The 22807-nt window shown below is 39.7% G+C and overlaps 1 protein-coding gene across 1 annotated transcript in view; it reads left to right on the top strand.

The window, feature by feature from the left end:
* Positions 1–22807, top strand: part of SLC9C1 (solute carrier family 9 member C1) — a 3253894-nt gene that overhangs the window by 526660 nt on the left and 2704427 nt on the right. Inside the window, exon 7 of the mRNA XM_044066060.1 lies at positions 9979–10122. Within this exon, the coding sequence (XP_043921995.1) occupies positions 9979–10122 (144 nt within the window). The remainder of the gene's footprint in view (positions 1–9978; positions 10123–22807) is intronic.

Below are 22807 nucleotides of genomic sequence, written 5' to 3'. Positions count from 1 at the left end.
TCCAGCTCATCCTGCTTCTTCTACACAGGGCTTTAACAAAGTGTCCCATAGGCATCTAAGAAGTACAACACAACACTAAACTAGACAGGCATTCTGAAATTTTTTGGTGTTTTTTGTTGAAAGCTAGTCAAAATCCATTCAGTTTACCTTTTTTGCCCGTACTTCAGCCCCCAGGGTATATTTTTCCTTATGCTGGGTGGTTGAGGTACCTCACATGTCACTGGAAAGGCTACTGTTGTGGTCATGTACAAATGGCAACTTCTTACCTCTCCAACCACATATCAGCTTCCACTAGCCAGGGTTTATTTTTTTTGGTATATCCCTAAATCCCTGGCCATTTCAAAACTATAACCAAATCAGAACCATTTCCTGCACAGAACTAAGAATCTTTTGAAAACTGTGTTTAATATTTCTCCTCTAATATGTCCAATTTCCATTATTTCAGCTCTGCTAGCCAGAATTTTCTTAAGCCATTTTCTTCAGTAAACTTTGACTATACAATGTCCTGCTCTATACTAAACACTATCTTCTTCCTCTACATGCACCCAATATTGCAAAATGTGTATCTTCTGAAAGACACAATCAGAGAACACATTGTCAGACAAACTGCCCTACTCTTCTCCATATTACTAGCAGTAATTGAGGATGCTCCCCAGCTATGGCAGGAGTGCATAGTATCTAAAGGATTTTCCAACTTCATATTTTCCCTTGGGGACTATATGGCTTCTCTTTCCCCCAAACCCTAAACCAGTTCTTCTAAAGTTACAATCTTCTGTAAATCCAGAAGGAAGGTGCAGCTCAAAAACACAAGTCAAGCACAGAATGCCAAATAAGACTGTATTTAGCGTACCACCACTTTATTCAAATGGTTTCATCATAAAGCAGACTTCAGAACAAGGTTTCTTGTTCTGAAGAAGTCTGTTTTATGACGAAAGCATTTGAATAAAGTGGTGGTATGCTAAATACATTCCTATTTGGCAGTCTGTGCTTGACTTGTGTTTTTGAACTGCACCTTTCTTCTGGATTTACAGTTTTTTTTTGTTTTTTATTGGTTTTCAAAGTTACAATATTCCACAACCCTCCCCCTCACTTTAGGTACCTTTCAACACATAAACTTCATTCTGACCCTCCTTTTGGAGGAGTCCATGAAGGATGTTCTCTTCTGATGGTCCCCCTGGTCTTTCTTTTACATTTTTATTCACATCTATGATTGATTCAGAGTTTCTATACAAAGCCAATAGACTGAAGTCTTCTGCTATATTTTTATGTTTCCTTCTGGCCCCGTTAGTTTTTTGACCCCCTTATCTCGGGTCTTATCTGTGATATCCAAGAGTCATGCAGCCCAGGCAGGATCTTCTATTTTTCCATTGGAGATCAAGTTTTTCAATCTTCCTATTCTTCAACTAAATACATGGCTTTTCTTTTCTAGATGATTATACCATGGTCTACTCTTACTCACACTCTTGTCCCTTGAAACGATGATCCCTTTTTGATAGGAATATTCCTTTATAGAAAAATTTTCCTTTTAGTTACAGTCACTTTGGTTAAAAAAAGTTTCATAGTTTCAGGCCTTGCATGCCAAACCTCCTTACATTATTTTCCATTGAAATAGGGTGTTCCTCTAGGCTAATCCTTCCCTTATGCCCAAAGTTACCACTAGATGACCATTAATCTAATTACATCAGCAAAATGAATTTCAGAACTTCAGGCCTTGTCTTCCAAGCTGCCTTACATTTTTCTTCCACAAGGATAGGGTGTCTGTCCAAACCAATCCTTCATTTATGCCTAAGGTAGCCACAGAGTCCAACATTAATCAGTCCATACAGTTGTTGGTCTTCTTTCCACATTTTTCTAGAAAGGGTGAATATCTGTTACACCTTCTTGATGTATATAGACTTACCATAACTTGGTATCTGTTTTGACCATTTTCATTCTTCCTCACCATCCCTCCTTACCATCCCCAACCTTGACATTCCTAGAAGGATCTGCACAATATTGCTGGTTTGAGCCTCAGACCTTTTTATTTCTGACCTGTCTCTATAAATCTAATGCAGTAGGCAGCAAACTCAATCTGAGGAGTTAGCAATTGTGTAGTACATTATGGGAAGAAGGAGGATCTTGAGACTGGGATCCAAAGTTTTGAATATACGGCCGAGTCAGATCCGAGAGTTGGATCCATAACCCATCAGTGAAGAAGAATGAAAATGGACAACACAGATGCCAAGTTATGGTATGTATATAACTTCTAATTTTACTGATCAATGCTAGGAGCCTGAACACAAAACTCCACTCCCTGCAAGCCATTCTCACCCTGAAAGACATTGATGTCTGTGTAGTGATTGAGATATGGTCTAAAATAGTGGATAGCACCCTGGCTGTGCAGGAATACAATGCTTTCCACACTTTTAGACTAGACAATGCACAGGAGGGGAAAGAATGGAGGCGTCTCAATCTACATCCAGATGAGATTCACATCAAGGCTGGCAAAGCAGCATGATGCAGTAGAGCTTCTTCATGTGCAAATAACCATCAGAAAAGTTCAGTACTGTGTATTAGCTTATCTGTAGAATTCCCTCTATGACAAAAGAGAACCACATCACCTGTCTACAGGAACTAGAATCACTCATTATTAAACCAGATACCATTTCCCCTAGGTGATCTAAGTAATCCAACTATACACTGGGAAACCTTCACCACCACTAGTGCACAAGCACAAGATTCATGGACTTTGTCAATACAAATGCCACAGAACAATTAGTCAGAGTATCACCAGGGGGAATAACATCTTGGATCTTCTCCGTACTAATAAGGGAGCATTTTCACCATATTTTGTGCATCTTCATCGCTTTTCAGGTCTAGCCATAAAGCAGTTTCCTTCAAAATAAAACTAAAACCAATGATTCCTTCCACCCAAGTTACCTTAGACATTTCCTTAAGACATACTACCTATTGGCAAGCGTCAAATCCCCACCAAAACAATTTAACTCCACTGAATATGCAGACATGTACACCACCACACAATATCGCATGTAAACAGCTACACAGATGCAGCTGTACCTGGTAGGAACAAGTGTAGGACAAACCACAGAAACAAACCCACATGGTGGAAGCATATTATCAACAAGCTTTATAATAGAAGGAAAATAATTTTGACTAAAAGTAAGAAGAGTAATTTCCAGAATGTTACAGCCATTGTCACTGAAATAAACAACTCAGGAGCTTAATAAAATCCACCAAAACAAAGTTTTAGGCTAAAATAAATACCAAGCCAAAGACAAACGTAAGGCCTTTTTAAGTTATGCTCATAATTACAAAAGCACACTGCAGCAATGCACTGAGCTGATAGTGAATGATGTTACCTACATTGAGACTAAAGATGTAGCAAACCTACTGGTCAATAAATTTACCTCTAATCTTACCCCTGTTTCCCCTCTGTCTGTCCCTCAAGATATACCTGAAACACCTCCAGCAATCTCACAAGACCAAGTCCTAAAACTGCTATCAAAAGCTAAAAATACTGCATTGATGGATCCTGATAATATCCTTAGATGCATCTTAAATAGCATGAAGCATGATTTAGCTGCACCCCTAACAACACTGTCCATTCTCAGCCTCCATACAGGCTTTGAACTCAGTGAATGGAGAACTGCTACAGTCATTTCCCCTGCATAAGGCAGGACTATTTACAGACCTATAAGTCTGACCAGCCTCATATGCAAAGCCATGGAAAGACTTATTACGGAATTAATCAGTCAGGATATAGGTAACCTCCAAACACTGGACCCAACTCAGTTTGGATTCATCAAGGGCAGCTTATGCGTACTCAACCTGGTGATTTTTTTTTGAAAAGGTCTCCAAGGCAATCGATGAAGAAAAAATGGTTCACACTGCATACCCTGACCTTACCAAAGTTTTTCATACAATTCCACACTCAGGGATAGTGGAAAAACTAAATAAACTGGGAATAAATCCCTATAGCACCTGCTGGGTTAACAAATGGCTCACACATAGGAAGCAGATAACCAAGGTAAGGGAATTTACCTGGAAAAAGAGACCAGTCACAAGTGGAGTCCCCCAAGGTGCTGTGCTGGGACCTCTCCTGTTTGGCCTCTACTCTTCTGAAGTAAAAGCCAATACCAAAGGGTCTAGCTGACTAAATTTTCAGATTACTGCAAGCTAGGAGCAGTCATTGAATCCCCAAAGGACTTGGCCAAAGTGAAGTAAGGTTTGTCTCAAATAAATAACTAGTACCAAAATCATGGATTGAAACTAAATGCCAGAAACTGCATTTACTGTATCCTTTGTGAAATTATCTACCCTGGGTGTTGTTCTGGATTTGGGAACTTATGCGGAAAATCACCTAAATTTTACCAAACGTGTGTCTATTGTATGAAAGACCTTCTATAGTGCACAGCTTATAAACAAAGTGATTGTGTCGAGATGTAGAGATGTCATTGTTTCCCTTTAATTATGCCAATCACTGAATACAATGCCCCCTGTCCAGACACATGTAACAACTGGAATGCCCAAAAAGATATCTTACTAAAAGGAAATAAGGCCTAAACAACATGTCCTACATGGACTGACTCAAAGCCCTGTCACAATACTTGGTATCCTACAGACTACTAAGAGGTGACCTGTGTCTGACATACAAGGCATCCTTCAACCCATTACTGATGAATTTATTGCACATCAGCAAGTCAAATGGGATCAGAAATACTCAGTTTAGGGATCTAAACCTCGTCTGCAACATCAACAGAACAGTTTGGAGGGACAGGTATATCTTGCAGAGGATAGCACTGCTGTGAAACATAATCCCCATCCACATAAAACAAAGTTAATCCCTGTCCATATTCAGGTGCGATTTAGATCTATGGATGGGAAACAGAAAATTTAATCAAGAACTGCCCATTGTACTACTAATGGACAAGAGACAGCTCCTAAATGCTTTATCCCATACATGGGTCCCCACATATTATCTATGATATTATCCCAGTTATTCTCATTAGGGGTAATATATAATTATTGACTATGGAATGGGTAAGACCAATTTAAAACCAAATGGGATAGGTTATTTTGAGCACAAAAAGGGAAACTGGCTAGGTTTAAAATGGTCAGCCAGGGCAGCTAGTTTAGTATTTACCAATGAACATACAAACCTATGAAGAGTCCTTATAAAGCTCTCAGAAACACCAAATACAGTGAATCTCCCATTTAACCTCCAGTAAAGGACTAAGTCAATGAATTATCCTCATTTGATATTCCACCCCATCAAAAGAAGGCAACAATGAAATAGATCTATAACCATCTTAAAAAAGAGAGTAGGACGGATCTAACCAGAAAAGGCTGCAGTATAATTCCAGGCTCTTTTTGATGTCCCAAAAAACCAAGGATATCTGACCAATACTGGATCTCAGTTACTTGAACACCTTTTTCCGAAAGTAAACTTGCTGTATAGCTACTGTGCAATCAGTCCTTCCACGCTCATCAAAAGACTGGATAGGCTGATTAGGGTCCTTATTATAACAGCAAAAAGGCAAGCTGTCGAACAGCTAAAAAGTCAAATGTTCCGCCCCCACACCCCCTGCTAATTATATATACCAACTCTGAGACTACACTACAGTGAGGAAAGGGCAAATTTTCCAATTGTCATTGTACCGCGATCTCACAAAACCAATCTCATGGTCCGGAATATTCAACTTTTCAGCCGTTCGACAGATTGTCTTTTTGTTCATCTAATAGGGACCTTGCTCGTTAGGCATTCAAGATGCCCACCTTACATATAAAGACAACCAAGGAGTCCGGGAGGTATTTGCACTTTTGGGTAGAAGATGGTCGTTACCAGTTCAGACTCTTCCATTCTTTCTTATCACAGCTTGGGGGAGTCATCAAATGCATATTGTAGTAGATCACAACAGGCTGCAGGGTACAAAGATCATCACATACCTAGATGACTGTTTCCTCACTACTCCATCATTTCAGACTCCGACCTTCTCCAGGGAGTCACTTCTCAAACTATCCCATTCCCCAGGAATAAAAGTGAATCTTATTATTACTGCTTCCTGTTTCCCCTATGAAGATAGGTGCACAGTCATTCACAGAAAATGATGCTCATTGACAAATAATCAAAAATGCATTCCCAGACAGCCTGAACCCTAAGATTGTACTAAGCATTTCTGCAGGTAGCAAACCCCTTTGTACTCCTGTGGGGGAGCAAACTCCCACCCCAAACTTGTAAATACTGTCTCCATGATCACAGGACAATAAAGAAAATAGAAACTCCATATTTAAAGTCTATAGTTTCTGTTTGTGCAAATCTTCTAGTCTTGATCTACAAAAACGGTTTTCTCTATCAGATGCATTCAGGTGGTTAGTGCCCCATCAGTTGGTCCTGAATCACCTGTATGGCAAGTGTTATAATAATGTCAGAATCTAACCTTCATAATGTTTGAATCAGACTTGACTTTTTACCATACTCACCTTCCCAGATGGATATGTGGGTTTAATTGATGAGGTTTCATCAAAATGGGGCTAGTCAATTAGATTTCATCAACTCTCATGTAAACTGAAGAATAGCCAGTGTTCATGGTAAGATTGTGGAAGTGAAAGGATGTTTCGCTTTATCCCAAATGGAAGATCTTAAATTAAGTATATTTTCAGATACAGTGGTGTGTGTGCCCCATTCGGAGTGTGGATATAGAGAGGCTTCCCTTTGCAAAAATGCTTTTATTTTGTGATGTTGTGAGTGCTAGTGCTTTGCAGTGTTGACTTTAATTTTCCCTTTATTTTTTTAGGTTTGCTGAAATTCTATTTGTGTACTTGCTCTGAACCTCTCCCCACAAGAGGATATCAATCCTTTAGCAATGTAATCAAAGGTTCTGCAGATCAGCTGTGCCTCATTGTAGATTTGTGTACAAACTTTAGATCTCATGGCAGCATCAGTACTATTGGTGTTGCATGCCAAGTAACACAAGATAGTGCTGTAATAGGTCATTTTTGGGTTATGGTTCCAGCACTTGGACACCATGTCCTGTCAAATCAAAATTGCCAAAGCTTACAAATCCCACCTTCCTGATAATTTTACATGCAAAAACCTCTCCCAGTCTCTCACTCCTCATGAGTCAGTCACCATAGATGCATCTACTGTAGACTTTGGGGGGGGGAGGTGACTTCCAGCAGGCAGATGGTTAAGCATGTCTTGTTATTTTAGAACTCTAACCTCCACTTCGGTGTCCTGGACATGTGAGCAATTCTGTTCACCTTATCTGTCTTTAGGACGTCCCCCTCAGGTGGTGATTGGCATACTCTCTATCAATGTGGCAGCTGTGGGTACAACAAGGGGCAGGGGGTAGGATCTGATATTGCCTTCTATTTGGCAAGACAGTGGGCCATCCAAACCCTTCATGTCTGAGTGACTGATCACATTCTTGGGAGACAAGTTTAAAGACAAACCGAGTTGCTGCCTGTTGATGCTCCCAGCCAGTTTGTCACAGAAGACACTTCTGCCTTTGGGGAGAGACACAGTCTCACCTGTTTAGCATCTCTGACCAATGAAAAGTAAACCAACGTCTCTTTCTGTTTCTTCTTTGCGATATAGTATGGGGAGTAAAAAGGTCTGCTGGAATCCTCAGTGCTTTTACCTGTTTCCCTTCTAATAAAGTTCATCCAAAAAGCCAAACTCTACTCCTCCACATAAAACAATTGTTGCCCAAATGGTTGTGATTCTCACTGTTTTAACTTTGTTTTCTACAGAAGCCCTTACATTTGTGCTGCAGCAAAACTCTTCTAGCCCATCTCTCTTGCAAATCTCACCCATATATTCACTCCTTATAATACATTCAATCACCAGTAATTCCTACCTTTTCAACAGGTTGATACAAATACTCTCCTTTCACAAAAGCCTTTTATAAGTAACATGTGAAAGGACAAGTGGATGTTCTTTTCCATGCAGACTGCAAAAAAAAGGTTCTGGATCCCTTTACTGCTTTTGTCCCATCAGTTTTAGACCACGTTTCCATAACCTTTAATTCTGGACTCATACTCTTCTATCAAACACCATCCCATGACCGTTATCAATTTCCAGTCAGGGCTATAATCATCTTCCTAACATTTGTCAAGAGGTGTAAGGCCTTTTCAAAGAAAACCTTGCTCTGTGAATCTCCCATAAATGTTAGAGAAACTTACATTACACCTGTGTTAACCTGGGCTCTGTTGGACCTAAAATTCCTGTCTCAGAAAATACTGGTTGTGGTAGCAGTCACTTCCTTTAGAAGTTGTTCTAGATTTCATGCTCTTTTGGTCAAACCAATATACATGTGTTTTCCCCCCTAAATGTAGACTTTTACTTAGAGCTAACCTGTAGCATAGCTAGGGCAGGACAAAAGGGGTAGATGCCCTGAGTACAAGGTTTTAGCAGGCACAATCAGCAGTTGCCTGTGGGGTAGTATCACAGTACCAGCATTCAGAATATATTTGCATTCTCATGGTTTGCTACAATTTTAAGCAGACATTTTTTTTCCCATAAGTGACAGTTGAAGGGGTGCCAGATCATTGAATTGTACCAGGTGCTCGATAAGCTTCCTATGGTTCTGGAGCTAAACCATCTTTCATGCTTATAATGGCCACAGAAATCAACCTGAACCAAAGTATCAGTCTAACCATCTTCTTTCCAGAGTACGCTAACCATGAAGGATACATGCCCCATTGCTTAAATGTCTACCAACAGCTTAAGTGTTATATCATCCGCATGAAACACATTCACAAAGATGACCAACTTTTTGTCTGCCTTTTTTAACTCAGGATTAGACCAGAAGTATCAAAACTTAATTTATCCAAATGGTTTTCTTACTTCTTCCAGTTTTGGCATGTCAAACATGGTATGCCTAGTTGCTTTCTTTTTATAGTAGTAGTGATCTCTACAGTTTTTTTTCTGAGATGCATCCTAAAATGAGGTGATATTTCCCCCAGTTCTTTTGCAAGACACTATAATCTATGTGTTAGTCATGCCCAGCTCTTTATGTGGGGACACTGTAAGTTGAAGTTTGTTCACGTAGGGGTGTCTCTCCCTTAAGATTTGGTAGAGACTCTGTCCTTTTTTATAGAGACTGGACTTCCTTTATTAGTTGCAAAGTTTATGAACTTATAATGAATTGCAGTAATGATATATCTGAAAAGAGTACATCCATCTTCCATAATAACATCCATCTTCCATAATATATCCTTCCTCTATGGCTACCTTCACCATAGCTGGTCTATGGTATGCCTTCCTTCTGTTCCATTGCTGTCTCACACTCCTCAGGGCTTCTGCAGAAGATCTGGAGAACCAGGACACCTGCAGTACATAACAGGAAAAAGACAGGGTTCAAAGCATTCAACGTTTTATCTGCCAAGCATTCCCAATGCCTGTGGCACTATTCCTATTATGAAAGACAGGCCTACCTCTTTCATATCTAAGTAGATAACATTCATGTATGATGCATACTTTACATAAGTGTCCTATATTTGACAAGCAAGAGAGAAAAAGGTTCCTAAAGTATATATAACTTTCCACAGTCTTATATAACAACATTGTTTAGCCTTCCATCTAGCTGCTTGTTAAACACAGCTGTGCTTCTTTAGGAAATGTTATTTTCCTAACAGTTTCTCAGAAAATAAACTGAAACAGAAATAATGTAGCACTACCTTTTATATAGAAGTAAGCATATCGGTGAAGACAAATGCCTCACTCTTGTTATTTTCTTTTGATTGGGTTGTTATAGTGTTAGAAAAAAATAGGAAGTGAAGGACTTCATATAGTGAGTTGCAAGCTAATTCTCATGCTGTTGGAAGATTCATAGAATCACGGGGAAAGGAAAATATTGGCCCTGTTTGTTACAAATCTTGTGTTACAGTAAATACTCAATTGTAGTTTCCCTTTTCTCTTTGATTCATGTGATTTGACTGAGTTTTTTTTTTTTTTTTTTTTTTTTTTTTTTTCAGATTTTGGGACATGCTAACATACCTTGTCAATACCCTTATCTTTGTTATTGCTGGCGTTCTAATTGCTGAGCGATGTTTTGAACATTTGTCACCTAATGATGGATTTTATATTCTTATACTCTACTGTGCTGTAAACATCATACGGTAAGATGCTTCAGAAATAATGGAGACAAACCATAATTTAATTAGTAAGCATAGCTTCCAAGTGTTTAAGGACTACACATGATTTTAGCCAAAAGGCTGAGAAGCAATTACTGAAACAGGTCTGTTCAGTATCTAACTGTGGAGCAGGCCTTTAAGACAATCTTTTTTACAAGCACTTTGAAGCATAGCCTATTTGTATTTATTTTCTTGGGGCAGAATCACCATGCTTCCATTTTTTTTATGTGGGAAATTCATCTTCAAATCCCTGCTACTAAATGCTGGCAAGTATGATATCAAAGCACCTCAGAGAAAATCTGCAATTTGTAACATCAGCAGTCCAGTATTTGCATTTGACTTTATTACTGAGCTCAGCACTTTCAGCCAGTCAAGGCAAGCAAAATTAATTTTATCACCTGCCTAAACAGTAGTCTTGATCTCACAGCAAAGTGCAATTTGTAGCAATCAGCAGCTTATATTCTGATGAAGTTATCAACCACATTTGCAAAAAGACCGAAAGCTTTATGTTCTGATCTGAATCTGATTTGTTCAAGTATTGATTAATGCTGCCTCAGATTTATTGTCTCTGGCTATTAGAATGCAGGTCCACATCTCCAGTTCTGTACCTTCAAAACAGTGAACAGAACCTTTCCACCAAAAGTTTGGTAATCCATCAAGATTAGATGAAAACAAAATGAATCCGAGCCACCACGCTGTAATATGATAAAATCTTGTTTAATACAGGTGTAAAACAGGTAAAACAACATGTGAGCACTTTTCAGGTTTAAAACCCTTCATCAGACATTGCACAAACTACTCACACAACTTTTTAAAATACTTGCTAGCCAATTAAATTCAATACCGAACCCTCCTCATCTTGAGGGCGGGTTTAATAGGAACAACACCATTCATACCAGGGGCTCTGTCTGCTGACAACTCTATTATCCATTTACTTTCATAGTATTCAGTTAAGTTGTCTAATTCACTTCCCCTTCTTGACATTTTTATGTTCTGTAATACCATAAACTCAAATTTATGTCCCTTATCATCCTTAACATGCTGGTATAAGGCATTATGTGTATTTCCTAAACATATTGCTGATATATGCTGTAATATTCTATTCTTCAGCTTACAATTAGTCTTTCCAACATAAAATGAAAGACATTGTTTATACTGAGCCAAATATATAACGTCTGTGTTATGACAGTCTGCATATTGCATCAAAGAATATTTTTTTCTTTGTAATAGGATGAATAAATAAATTTCCTTTTTTAATATATTGGCATGCCTTACAATGCTTGCATGGATAGGTTCCCAAGCATTTAGTACGAATGGGTTTAGTGATAGGTCTCTCTGTACATAATAATTCTTTAAAATTTTTATTACGCTTAAAACAGAAATGTGGTTGTTGTGTAACAATCCTTTTTAATTGTTCATCCGTCTGTAAAATTCCACAATTTTTCCTGATAATATTACACACACCCCCTATATTGTTTTCATATTTCAAAGCAACTCTTAAAGGTTGTCCATCTGATTTATAGGTTTGTGTATTATCATTATTATTAGTATTACTATTTGAAAACCATGGCCGTGCCCTATTAGATCTTTCTTGATCACATTGACTTAGTGCTTGTTGCACCTTATCATATTTATAGCCTACTCATAATTTTAAAAATAGTAACTTGATTACAGATGAGATTTTTAAGTTTATAGGTTCATAGGTTCATACTAGGCTATCTGAACTAGGGCATTTATAAGCCTAGCCAGAGTGTGTTTGGCTTTCGCCACCCATTTTAAATTAATTTTGCTGTGCCCTTTTTCGAGGTTAGTATACTGTGCCTCTGTCTAACAGTGACACAGAAGTGATACCCGGGGTAAACCTACGATCTCCCATCCACTCATCAAGATTCCTCTTGAAGAGAGTCAATGAGGGACTCTGCCTAACCTGGACTGGGATTTTATTCCAGAGTGAAGGGAGCCTCTGGGTTATGAATCTGTCCCTCCAGCATGTCCTATTTATTTCAGTGCTGAGGTTCAAGTCTCTCGAATGCGTAGCTCGATGGGATTTGGATTTTCTGAGGTGCAGCATGTCCATTAATTTCAGGTTGGACATGGCTTTATACGTCAGGCACAGATCGCCTCTGAGCAGGCGGTATGCCACTGAGTAGAGCTGGAGTTTCTTTAACCGGGCAGGGTATGGCATCTGTTTGAGCCCTTTGATCCTCTTGGTGAGGTACTTTTGGGGTCTTTCCATTTGCTGCAGGTGTCTGGTAAGGTACATCCCAAAAGGGGAATTGTACTCAATTATGGGCCTGATGAGGGATGAGTAAAGAGGCACAATGACCTCCCCTGATCTAGATGTGAATCCCTTCATGATTAGGTGGGCTATATAAAATGTTTTTCTAACCACTTTGGCCACATGGTTGTCAAATGAAAGACTGCTATCTACTTGGGTCACCAGGTCCCTAATTACTTCTTCTGTACTTAATGGATTACCACCTATGTGGTAATTTGTGGGCACTTTGTTTTTGCCAAAGGGGATGACTATACACTTTTTGGCGTTTAGCTTGAGGCCATGGCTCTGGCACCAGTTGTCTGTGTCTATGAGGCCCTTTTGGAGGATGCTTGTGTCGGCTGGAGAGTCTATTATGGCACCCAGTTTGTAGTCATCTGCGAACTTGGTCAGCCACAGTCCTTCCGTGTTTGCCTGTACCTTCGAGAAATATATACCGAACAAGAGAGGTCCCAGGACTGAGCCTTGTGGGATGCCACTTGTAACTGGTTTGGAGTCTGACATGGCTCCAGCAATTCTAACCATGTGGGTTCTGTCCTTGAGCCAGTTTGCAACCCATCTAGTGACATAGGGGTTTATATTTAAGCTGGTGAGCTTATCTATAATGCCCGAGTGGGGTATTGTATCGAAGGCTTTTGCGAGGTCCAGGTAGGCTGTGTGAACCACCTTCCCTCGTCAATGGCCTTGGTGACTGTTTCAAAGAAATCAACCAGGTTTAAGAGGCAGGATCTGCCCTTAACAAAGCCAAACTGGGTAGGATCCAGTGTCTGTAGGTCCCCAATATCTTTATTTATGAGGTCTATGATGATCCTTTCCATAGCTTTGCAGACCAAGCTAGTCAGGCTTATGGGGCGATAGTTTCCAGGATCCGTTGAGGCACCACCTTTGTAGAGAGGGACCACTGTTGCTGTACGCCACTCTTTGGGTACATATCCTGTAGTAAGGCTGAGATTGAACAGTAGTTTTATGTTTGGGTTTAGCTCTTCTTGGAGTTCATGTAGGACGCAGCCCGGGACACCATCTGGTCCCATTGATGCTGTGTTTTTTGCTTTGGAGAGGGCGGCTCTTACCTGAGCATCTGAGATGTCAGGGGGGCAGCACTCTGCTGGGATAGATATCTGCCCTTTTGGTGGTGGGGGGGGAGAAGTTTGCGCTGAACCTGTCAGCTAGAATGTTGGCAATGTGTGTGGGTTCGGTGTATTTTTTGTCATTTTGGACTAATTCTGAGCATATCTGGGAATTCCCACCCAGGTTCCTAACATAACTAAAGAAAGCCTTGTGATTATCCTTAGTGTCCTGTGCAATTTTTCTCTCGAAGCTGGCCTTAGACGATTTTATGAGTGCCCGTAGTTTTTTGCTAATACTGATCAGAGATGCCTTCCCTTTTTGGGATTTTGATCTATCATGTAGTAGCTTCCTCCTTCTATTGTATAGTTTGTTTATGGCTGGGGTCCACCAGACAGGACGTCTGCCTTTGGAGGATTGGGTCTTGGTTTTATTTGGGATTGCATGATCCATGCATTCCTGAAGGTGTTCATAGAATGCGTTTATAAAGGATTCTGCGGTCTGTGCCGTATTTTCCACAGGCCCGGGGGCTTTGAAGGATTCCACCTCGGTTTTGAGGAGTGTGAAATTTGCTTTAGAGAAGTTTTTCACTGTGGTTTTCTGGGCAGGGGGTGGGGTCGGGATGTGAATATCCAGTGAGATTAGTTTATGGTCTGATCTTACCAGTGAGGGATACACTTCTGGTCTGGAGCATAGAGTCCCCATGTTGGTGATGATCAGGTCCAGTATGTTTTCCCTCTTGTGGGAGTGGTAACAAGTTGTTCCATAGCATTTGAGTTTATAAATTCTAGGAACCTTTGGGCTAGGGTGTTGGAACTAGAGTAATGCTCCCAGTCTATGTTTGGGTAGTTGAAGTTGCCCAATATAATGGTGTTTGGAGAGACCTTCATATTTTCCAGTGTTCTCAGGAAGGCCCAGTGGGGTTCCTGGGTTTGGGAGGGTGGTCTGTAGCAGGCTATAAAGTGGAAGGCAGTTTTACCCACTGTTAGTTGCACATGGATAGTCTCTGATGCTTTGTGCTGTGCCACCAACCTGGAGGTGTGGGTATCTTTGACGAATATTGATACTCCCCCTCCTTTTGTGGTTCGGTCCAAGTTTTGGGGCCGAAAAGCATGGTATGAGGTATAACCTGGTAGTGCTGGGGTGCTCTCGGGAGCCTTGAACCAGGTTTCTGTTACTGCACAGATATCGATGTTCTTCATGCTAAGGAGAGTTTCGAGTGCGTGCATCTTGAGGTTTAGACTTCTGGCGTTGAGTAGTATTATTCTTAGTTTCTTATCCCTTGTGATACCTATGGAGGTGGGTTTGTCTTTTGAGCTTTGCCTAAAAAAGGCACTATGGGGGTAGCAAGAGCCTTTGCCATTATCTGAAAGCCCAGGGGTGACAGGTGCAAGCCGTCCCTAGCGAAGCATCGTGGCTTGTCGAGCATGTCATCCCAGGCTGACAGGCATTGGATCCCCTTTGAATGACACCAATACTTAAGCCAATTGTTGAAATTGATCATCTTGTCTTCATATTGTGGCATCATTCTTGGTGAGGGTAAGATGCTACTCAAGGTCAGGGTCATACCGGCTTGGGCTACATGCTCAGAGAGCTCCTCTATGTCTCTTTTCATGTAGTCCAGGGAGGTACGTCTCAGGTCATTCACACCAGCATGGACAATGACTGAGTCATATTTGTACTTGCCTTGGAGTGACCTGAGTGGTGTGTTATGCGGCGGATCCTAGCGCCCGATAGGCAGCTCACCGTGACCTTCTCCTTGTTCAGCCTAGTGAGCGGGACGTCAGTGTGCCTGATGATAGTCACCTATTACAAGTGTGTCAGGTGTGTTGTTTAGCCTTAAGGGCTGTGACTGTTTGGCACACTGGCTTTGTGAGCTGTGTGTTGCACGTGTTTTGTTTTGGGGTAGCGGTTGCTTGGGTGTCTGCTTTGGAGGTCTCTGCTGCTTAGGCAGATTTTTATTTAGAGCCTCCGAGTATGTTTTTGTGTGTTTATGTGTTTGGTTTGCTGTCGTGGTAGGTCTATGTGAGACTGGAATTGTAGTGAGTGTGGTTTCCTTCTCCTTCTGACTGGTTACGCCAGTACTGAGTTGAGAGAGCTTAGCCTCCAGTTTGGCTATATAGTTGCATCTCTCACATGTGTTGGAATTTGTTGGGAGGAGGAGAGGGTTGTCTGTGTACATGAGGCAGTTGTAACATTGCCTCAAGATTCCCAGATTCACCAGCTGGACCGGAGAGGAGATTGACAACTGACCTTTGGACATGCTAGAATAGTATTGGGAATTCCTTTATAATTGAAAAAAAGGGCCAATGGGGAACAAGGTACTGAAGGGGAGTTTGTGAGGGTGTAGTGCTTTTTAATTTTTTAGTGCTGACTTAGTGAGCAAGTGCCAGTTAACTTAAATGCAATGTGTTACAGGTAACGTAAATGCAAAAATGACAAACAGTAACTTTGTTTCAAGTGAAACAAGGAAATAAGTACAGTAAGCAATGCAGATATCACTAGGGATCCACAGAAGTGCTGAAAAGCCACGCTTTAGGTGGAATTAGCGTTTCAGGGAAATAACAAGCAAACAAGCATACAAACAAAGCTAGATTCAGCAGGCCTGGATCTAGTCTATGCTACAGCAAACAAGGTGTACCAATTTCAGTAACAACAGTTCAAATATGCAGGCACTATAAGCCTTTAACCAGAAATTCCCAGCTCAGAAGGGTAGAGTCCAGCCTCTCCTCCCACAAGAGTGCAGACCACGAACCTTCTTAATGTAATATAACTGGCCTGAAGCCCAAGTGCTTAAACCAGAACTAATACACTTTTAGAATAACAGACACTGAGCCCTCAATCAGCAGTTCCCAGCTTAGAAGGATGTAAGCTACCTGTCCTGCCACCACAGTGCAGGCCACAAACCTTCCTAATGTAAAACAACTGGTCTGAAGCCCAAGTGCTTAATCCAAAAGACTTAGAATGATAGCTACACTTTAATCAAGTTACTACCAAGCAGTAATAAATACAATTGAATACTTTAAAGAATGCCTGGATTAGTGCTCAAGTTATACAAACAAAGCTATATTCAGCAGGCCTGGATCTAGTCTATGCTACAGCAAACAAGGTGTACCAATTTCAGTAAGAAGCAGTTCAAATATGCAGGCACTATAAGCCTTTAACCAGAAATTCCCAGCTCAGAAGGGCAGAGTCCAGCCTCTCCTCCCACAAGAGTGTAGACCACGAACCCTCTTAATGTAAAATAACTGGCCTGAAGCCCAAGTGCTTAAACCAGAATTAATACACTTTTAGAATAACAGACACTGACCCCTCAATCATCAGTTCCCAACTTAAAAGGATGTAAGCTACCTGTTCTGCCACTACAGTGCAGACCACAACCCTTCTTAATGTAAAACAACTGGTCTGAAGCCCAAGTGCTTAAACTAAAAGGCTTAGAATGAGTTACACCAAGCAGTAATAAATACATATGGACTGAACATCCAGTGGTGCCCTTATTTAAAGCCATCCCCAAAATACATAAAGACCCATATAACCCACCTGTTGGGTAATGGAGCATGCATCAGTATGGGTGGAATCAACGTTAAGGAAATGCTTACATAATATACCTAGGGTATTAAGAGATACAGCACATTTTTTACAATCTTTATGCCAATACCTTAATTGTCAGATTATAAATTCTAAGTATATATTTGTTACATTTGATATTAATAATTTATTTACTGTTATTTCAAAGGAATATGGGTTAAGAGCAGTAGAATTGCTTTTACGTTCTGAAAATACTTTGACACCCATAGAAATCAATAGGATTTGTACCTTGTTAAATTGTGTTCTATGTAACAATGTATTCATGTTTGACAATAATATTTATCGTCAAAATAGAGGAGTGGCTGTGGGCACCCGTTGTGCAAACTCGTATGCCAGTTTGGTGTTGGCATGCTGGGAAGGTCAAGTATTATTTAATAATATGTTTAGATGGAAGGAGCAATTGAAATATTACGTTCGTTTTGTTGACGATGTGTTTTTGTTATGGGAGGCACTATTGATAAATTGACTGAATTTATAATGTTTTTGGAAACAGTGACAGACTTTCTAAGGTTTAAGGTCACACATTCAGATAAGTCTATAGATTTTTTGGATGTTCGTCTATATATGAATGATGAGAACAAAATTTTAACTATTTTATATAGAAAAGAATATTGGAGAAATAGCATCCTACCCCAAGATAGCATGCTCCCCAGATATTTGTTTGATAATATAACAAAAGGACAAATTTATAAGACATCTAGATTATGTACTATTGATCAGGTCTATAGAGAAGAATCATCTGAACTTGCAAAGAATTTTTATGACTGAGGCTATAAATATGATAAGGTGCAACAAGCCCTCATTCAATGTGATCAAGAAAGGTCTAATAGGGCACGGCCATGGTTTACAAATAGTAATACTAATAGTAATGATAATGCACAAACCTATAAATCAGATGGACAACCTTTAAGAGTTGCTTTGAAATATGGAAACAATATAGGGGCGTGTGTAATATTAGGAAAAATTGGGGAATTTTACAGCCGGATGAACAATTAAGAAGGATTGTTACACAGCAACCACAGTTCTGTTTTAAGCGTAATAACATTTTAAAAGCATTATTATGTACAGAGAGATATTATGTACAGAGAGACCTATCACTAAATCCATTCTTACTAAATGCTTGGGAACCTATCCATGCAAGCATTGTAAGGCATGCCAATATATTAAGAAAGAAAATTTATTTATTCATCCTATTACAAAGAAAGTGTATTTTTTTATGCAGTATACAGACTGTCATACCACAGACATTATATATTTGACTCAGTGTAAACAGTGCCTTTCATTTTATGTTGGAAAGACTAATTGTAAGCTGAAAATAGGATATTACAGCATATATCAGCAATACGTTCAGGCAATACACATAATGCCTTATATCAGTATGTTAAGGAAGATAAGGAACATAAATTTCAGTTTATGGTATTACAGAACATAAAAATGTCAAGAAGGGGAGTTGATTTAGGAAACTTAACTGAATACTATGAAAGTAAATGGATAATAGAGTTGTCAGCAGACAGAACCCCTGGTATGAGTGGTGGTGTTCCTATTAAAACCGCCCTCAAGATGAGGAGGGTTCAGTATTGAATTTCATTGGTTAGTAAGTATTATAAAAAGTTGTGTGAGTAATTTGTGCAATGTCTGAAGAAGGGTTTTAAACATGAAAGTGCTCACATATTGTTTTACCTGTTGTATACCTTTATTAAATGAAATTTTATCATATTACAGCCTGGTGGCTTGGATTCATTTTGTTTTCATCAGTTCTGTACCTTAGCTTGCAGTATTTTATTTTCATTAGCCAGCTGCTTCAGTTTCACTCAATTGCCTTATCTGGTAAGCATGCTTTTTTCTTTTCATATATTGTTAATATTAATGACTTGAACTGTAGATTTTGAGGAGCATACAAAGTTGCATCTTTTCTTTTTTCTTTTTTATTCATGTATTTGTTGCTTTTCTCTCCTTCATAACCATTAAGCCATGTCTCCATTTATCCAATTCTTTACTCCACAATCTTGGCACTAGAAGATGTCAGGAGGGAAAGGATAAAACCTACTCCATGGCCATTATCAACTTTAATGTTGTTAACAATCTTCCCTATCAGTTAGCAAGTGCATTGCAATAACTGACTGTGGTGAACTGCTGTAAACACACTCTTCTAAACACTGCCAGTGCTTCACTGGACTACATGAAGTTCATAGATGGTTATTATGTGTGCTGTCCAGGAAACCACTGAGGAGCCTAGTCCAAATTTTTAATTTTCATTAAGCACTTTCTGCTTAAGCAACTTGTTCAGGGTCACACAGTAAGCAAATTAAAGCTGGAGGGAAACAAAACCTGTACCACAAGAAGTAGCTCATTAAAAGCTTGTAGCCTTAATCCTCTGAACTGCCAGTTTTTGGCTGTGCTCAAGACCCAGAGGACCTAGTGAAGCAGTATAATAAAGGGCCTTTCCCAGATGGTGCCCTAGCAATGGAATTTAAATGCATTTTGTTCAACCTGGGATTGAAAAGTCAACCTTGGCTGCTCACTGCAATCCCTCACCAGCCTGCTTCTCCAGGGCCTAAGTCACTAGTCAAACCCAGGCTCATCTAGCGTAAAATCAGACTCAGATTCTGTATAGCATAATGACAGTTTGTGTTTTAAATATTTAATTATAGTCATAGTTTGTAGTGCCTGTGGATTTACCATCAAGATGACTCATGTAGTATGTATAAAACATGATTTATTTTAACCCTGCCACTGGTCTCTGGCTTCAGTGTTTTTATTCAGCAGTCTTGCTGTGGGACCATTCAGTGTCTAACATTATGTGGTCTTCTGCTTCGGTATAAATGTGCATTCATTCCTACCTGGCTCATTAGCTTTTTAAGCAGTACTGGAATGCAGTTACAATTCTAGTGACAGTCTCTCTACCCTATAATTTATTATAATTCTCATCTAAGATATATGCTTTTCCACTGAATTTTTGACTTACATTTCATTAGCTTCCCTCTTTTACATGCCAATCACCAGCCAGGACCTTTTTCGTCAGTCAAAATTCCCTTTCAACATGAGGATCTCAAATATAAAAGTTAAAACTCCTCAGCTAGTTCAGGTCTTTTTTGCTGTTTGAACATTTATTCTGTTTTTTACTACTTTGTCAATATTGTCAGACCAAATCAATCTAGATAATCAGTGATTGTTAAGATTTTCTTCAAATATTTACATGTAATTAATACTTGCTGTTAGTGTTTCTTTTGTTTAGCAGAAGACTAAACAGAACACTGAATTTCATGCTGAATTTTAGAAAGACGTGGCTAAAAGTTTTGCAATCATTTATTGAGCATAGAACTGAATATAACTCTACATCTTCTCCTCTTACTCTGCAGATGGATAAGAAAGGTAAAACTATGTCCACTGTGAAACAAATGTCCCATGTTCCTGTCTGTAAATCCCAAGGAAAGTCATAGCCATTCCATCAAAAACAAATTAATGAAATACAGTGTAAATGTAAGCAATTTCAAAGAAGCCAGCAAGACAATATATGCATGTATAATCTATACAGCAGCAATCATACAAGCCATACAGATTTTTCAGCACTATTCATGAGATATGCCTGGGGAGTCAGAAAGATCACCTCCTCTTGCATTAAAGGCTGTAGTAAAAAGACCCTGTTTACGCAGTTCAGTATTTTGCAATTGACAGAGACATTAGCCATGATAAGGAAATTAAATATCATGGCCTAATTTGCATGCCTCTGAATCGGGTCTATATCATAAACAGGAAAGATCATATGTGTGACAACATATACATCAACGCATAAAAAGCAAATGCTGTACACAGCGAACAGCCATGTCCTTGAATTTTTTCCAAATGAAAAAATTCATGCAGCCATTTGGAAAACACAAAAGTTAGAACCCCCCCCCCCCAACTAAATATACCAACTCTGAGATCGCACTACAGTGAAGGAAAGGGCAACACCATGTAGTTGGCCAACTACCTCCTTGCCCTATGACATATTCATCAAATCGCTTAAATGTGTTTCGATGAATATGTGTCGCACATTACGTGTTCAATTTTCAGCCGTTTCATGCTTATGATATAGACCCCTCTGAATCATTGTCACAGCCATGAATGCAGACCAGAACCTTCCTGTGGTAGTTAACAGTGCCAGCTGATGCATCATGATAGCAAAGACACCCCCCATTCATTCTCCCACACACATAAACATAGTAAAACACACTTGCACACAGAGACTACATACCTCATACCTGTCCCTAATATCCTGTGTAGGAGGTGGGAGTATGCAGTGATCACATCACTTTTAGGACCTGTAAGGCATTAAGTATCCCTGCTGTCTAATGTTCCAACTCCGATCCACATCATTTTTCCAATTTTTTAAGTTGCCTCTAAGGCATGTTATTAAAATGTGCTCTCAGGTGGCTAAGTGTCACTTTTCAGGTACAAGATGTTAGAATTCTCCCTAGTGGCTTGTGAACACCCCACCCATTATATTCTAAGTTATCCCTGGTAGCTGGTGCTTCTCCCACTCCCAATAAATGTTAGGTTACGGTATGAGATAACAGCTATTCCCTGATTTCTAGTATCAACCTGCCACCAACAATACATGCTGTGTTTAAGTGCTTTTCAGGCATTTTATGCAGCATAAGCCCTGGTAGTTCCCCCAACCCTGTGTGGTTTTAAGGTACATATCTAGAGCTGACCATGGTGGTTAGTGGTTCTCACTGACCCAATGTTCTAGGTGGATGTGTGGAAGTGTGACAACCACCACTAAACTACCCCCCCAAACACACACAGACATTCACAGATTAATTCCACACACACACACACACACACACACACACACACACCCCTACCCCTTACTCCCTCACTACCCCACTACTCCAAGCTTCCACCTTCCAGATACATACTCACACATGCAGCCTCACACACACACACACACACACACACACACACACACACACACACACACACAAACATCATCTAACAGTACCTCTGCACTAACCTCCCCAGCACTTACCTCAGCTGCAATGGATGAATACAGCCTTTTAGCTCTGAATATCATGCTGTACAAATGCCTTCCTGCAGGCAGAACACATGACTAATTTGCATATGCCTCTCCCCCCAAATTCCTCATTAGAATTTATTAACTTTTCTGAAGTTAACACATGATTTCCAAATCTGTTGCAACCTGTTCCTCATCATCTGCTAGAAGACATATGCTGTCACTACATTACATGACTTGCCTGCCTGCCCACTTGTAAATGAGTGCATTTTGTAAAGCAGTGAGCTGGTGGCGTGTTTGAATATTTTTTTTTGTGTTGCAGCAAAGTCTTACAACAGTCAGCTTTAGTTGTGCTATGAATAATTTGAAGTTCAGCTACACTACAGCAGATATCCCATTATTTCAAGAATATAATTGCAAATTATAAAGACAATGGTATAACAAATAGACTGAGATTCATAGGGAAAGAATTGCAGTGCAAATTTCCCTGAACCAATGAGCTGATGTATGCTACAGTGCTAAGTACTGCTATATAATTCATCCCATTTCCATAAAGGCCAATATCTCTTTATAAGGAATTTGCCTGACTATAAATTCCTCCATTGTGAAGTTGAAAAAGCTATGCAGTGGAGCACCTACCACCTGCATTAGAATGCAGGTACCAAGGGGAACATACAGAGGCATTGACCCTCACCATATTAGGAAACAGCAAACTACAGAACATTAACTTTACTTGTTTTTGCATG

This window comes from Protopterus annectens, chromosome 3.part0 (genome assembly GCF_019279795.1).
Source record: "Protopterus annectens isolate FY-2018-M chromosome 3.part0, PAN1.0, whole genome shotgun sequence".
Lineage (NCBI taxonomy): Eukaryota > Metazoa > Chordata > Ceratodontiformes > Protopteridae > Protopterus > Protopterus annectens.
The sequence above is the reverse complement of the archived record's forward strand: the minus strand, read 5'-3'. Positions and strand labels throughout refer to the sequence as shown.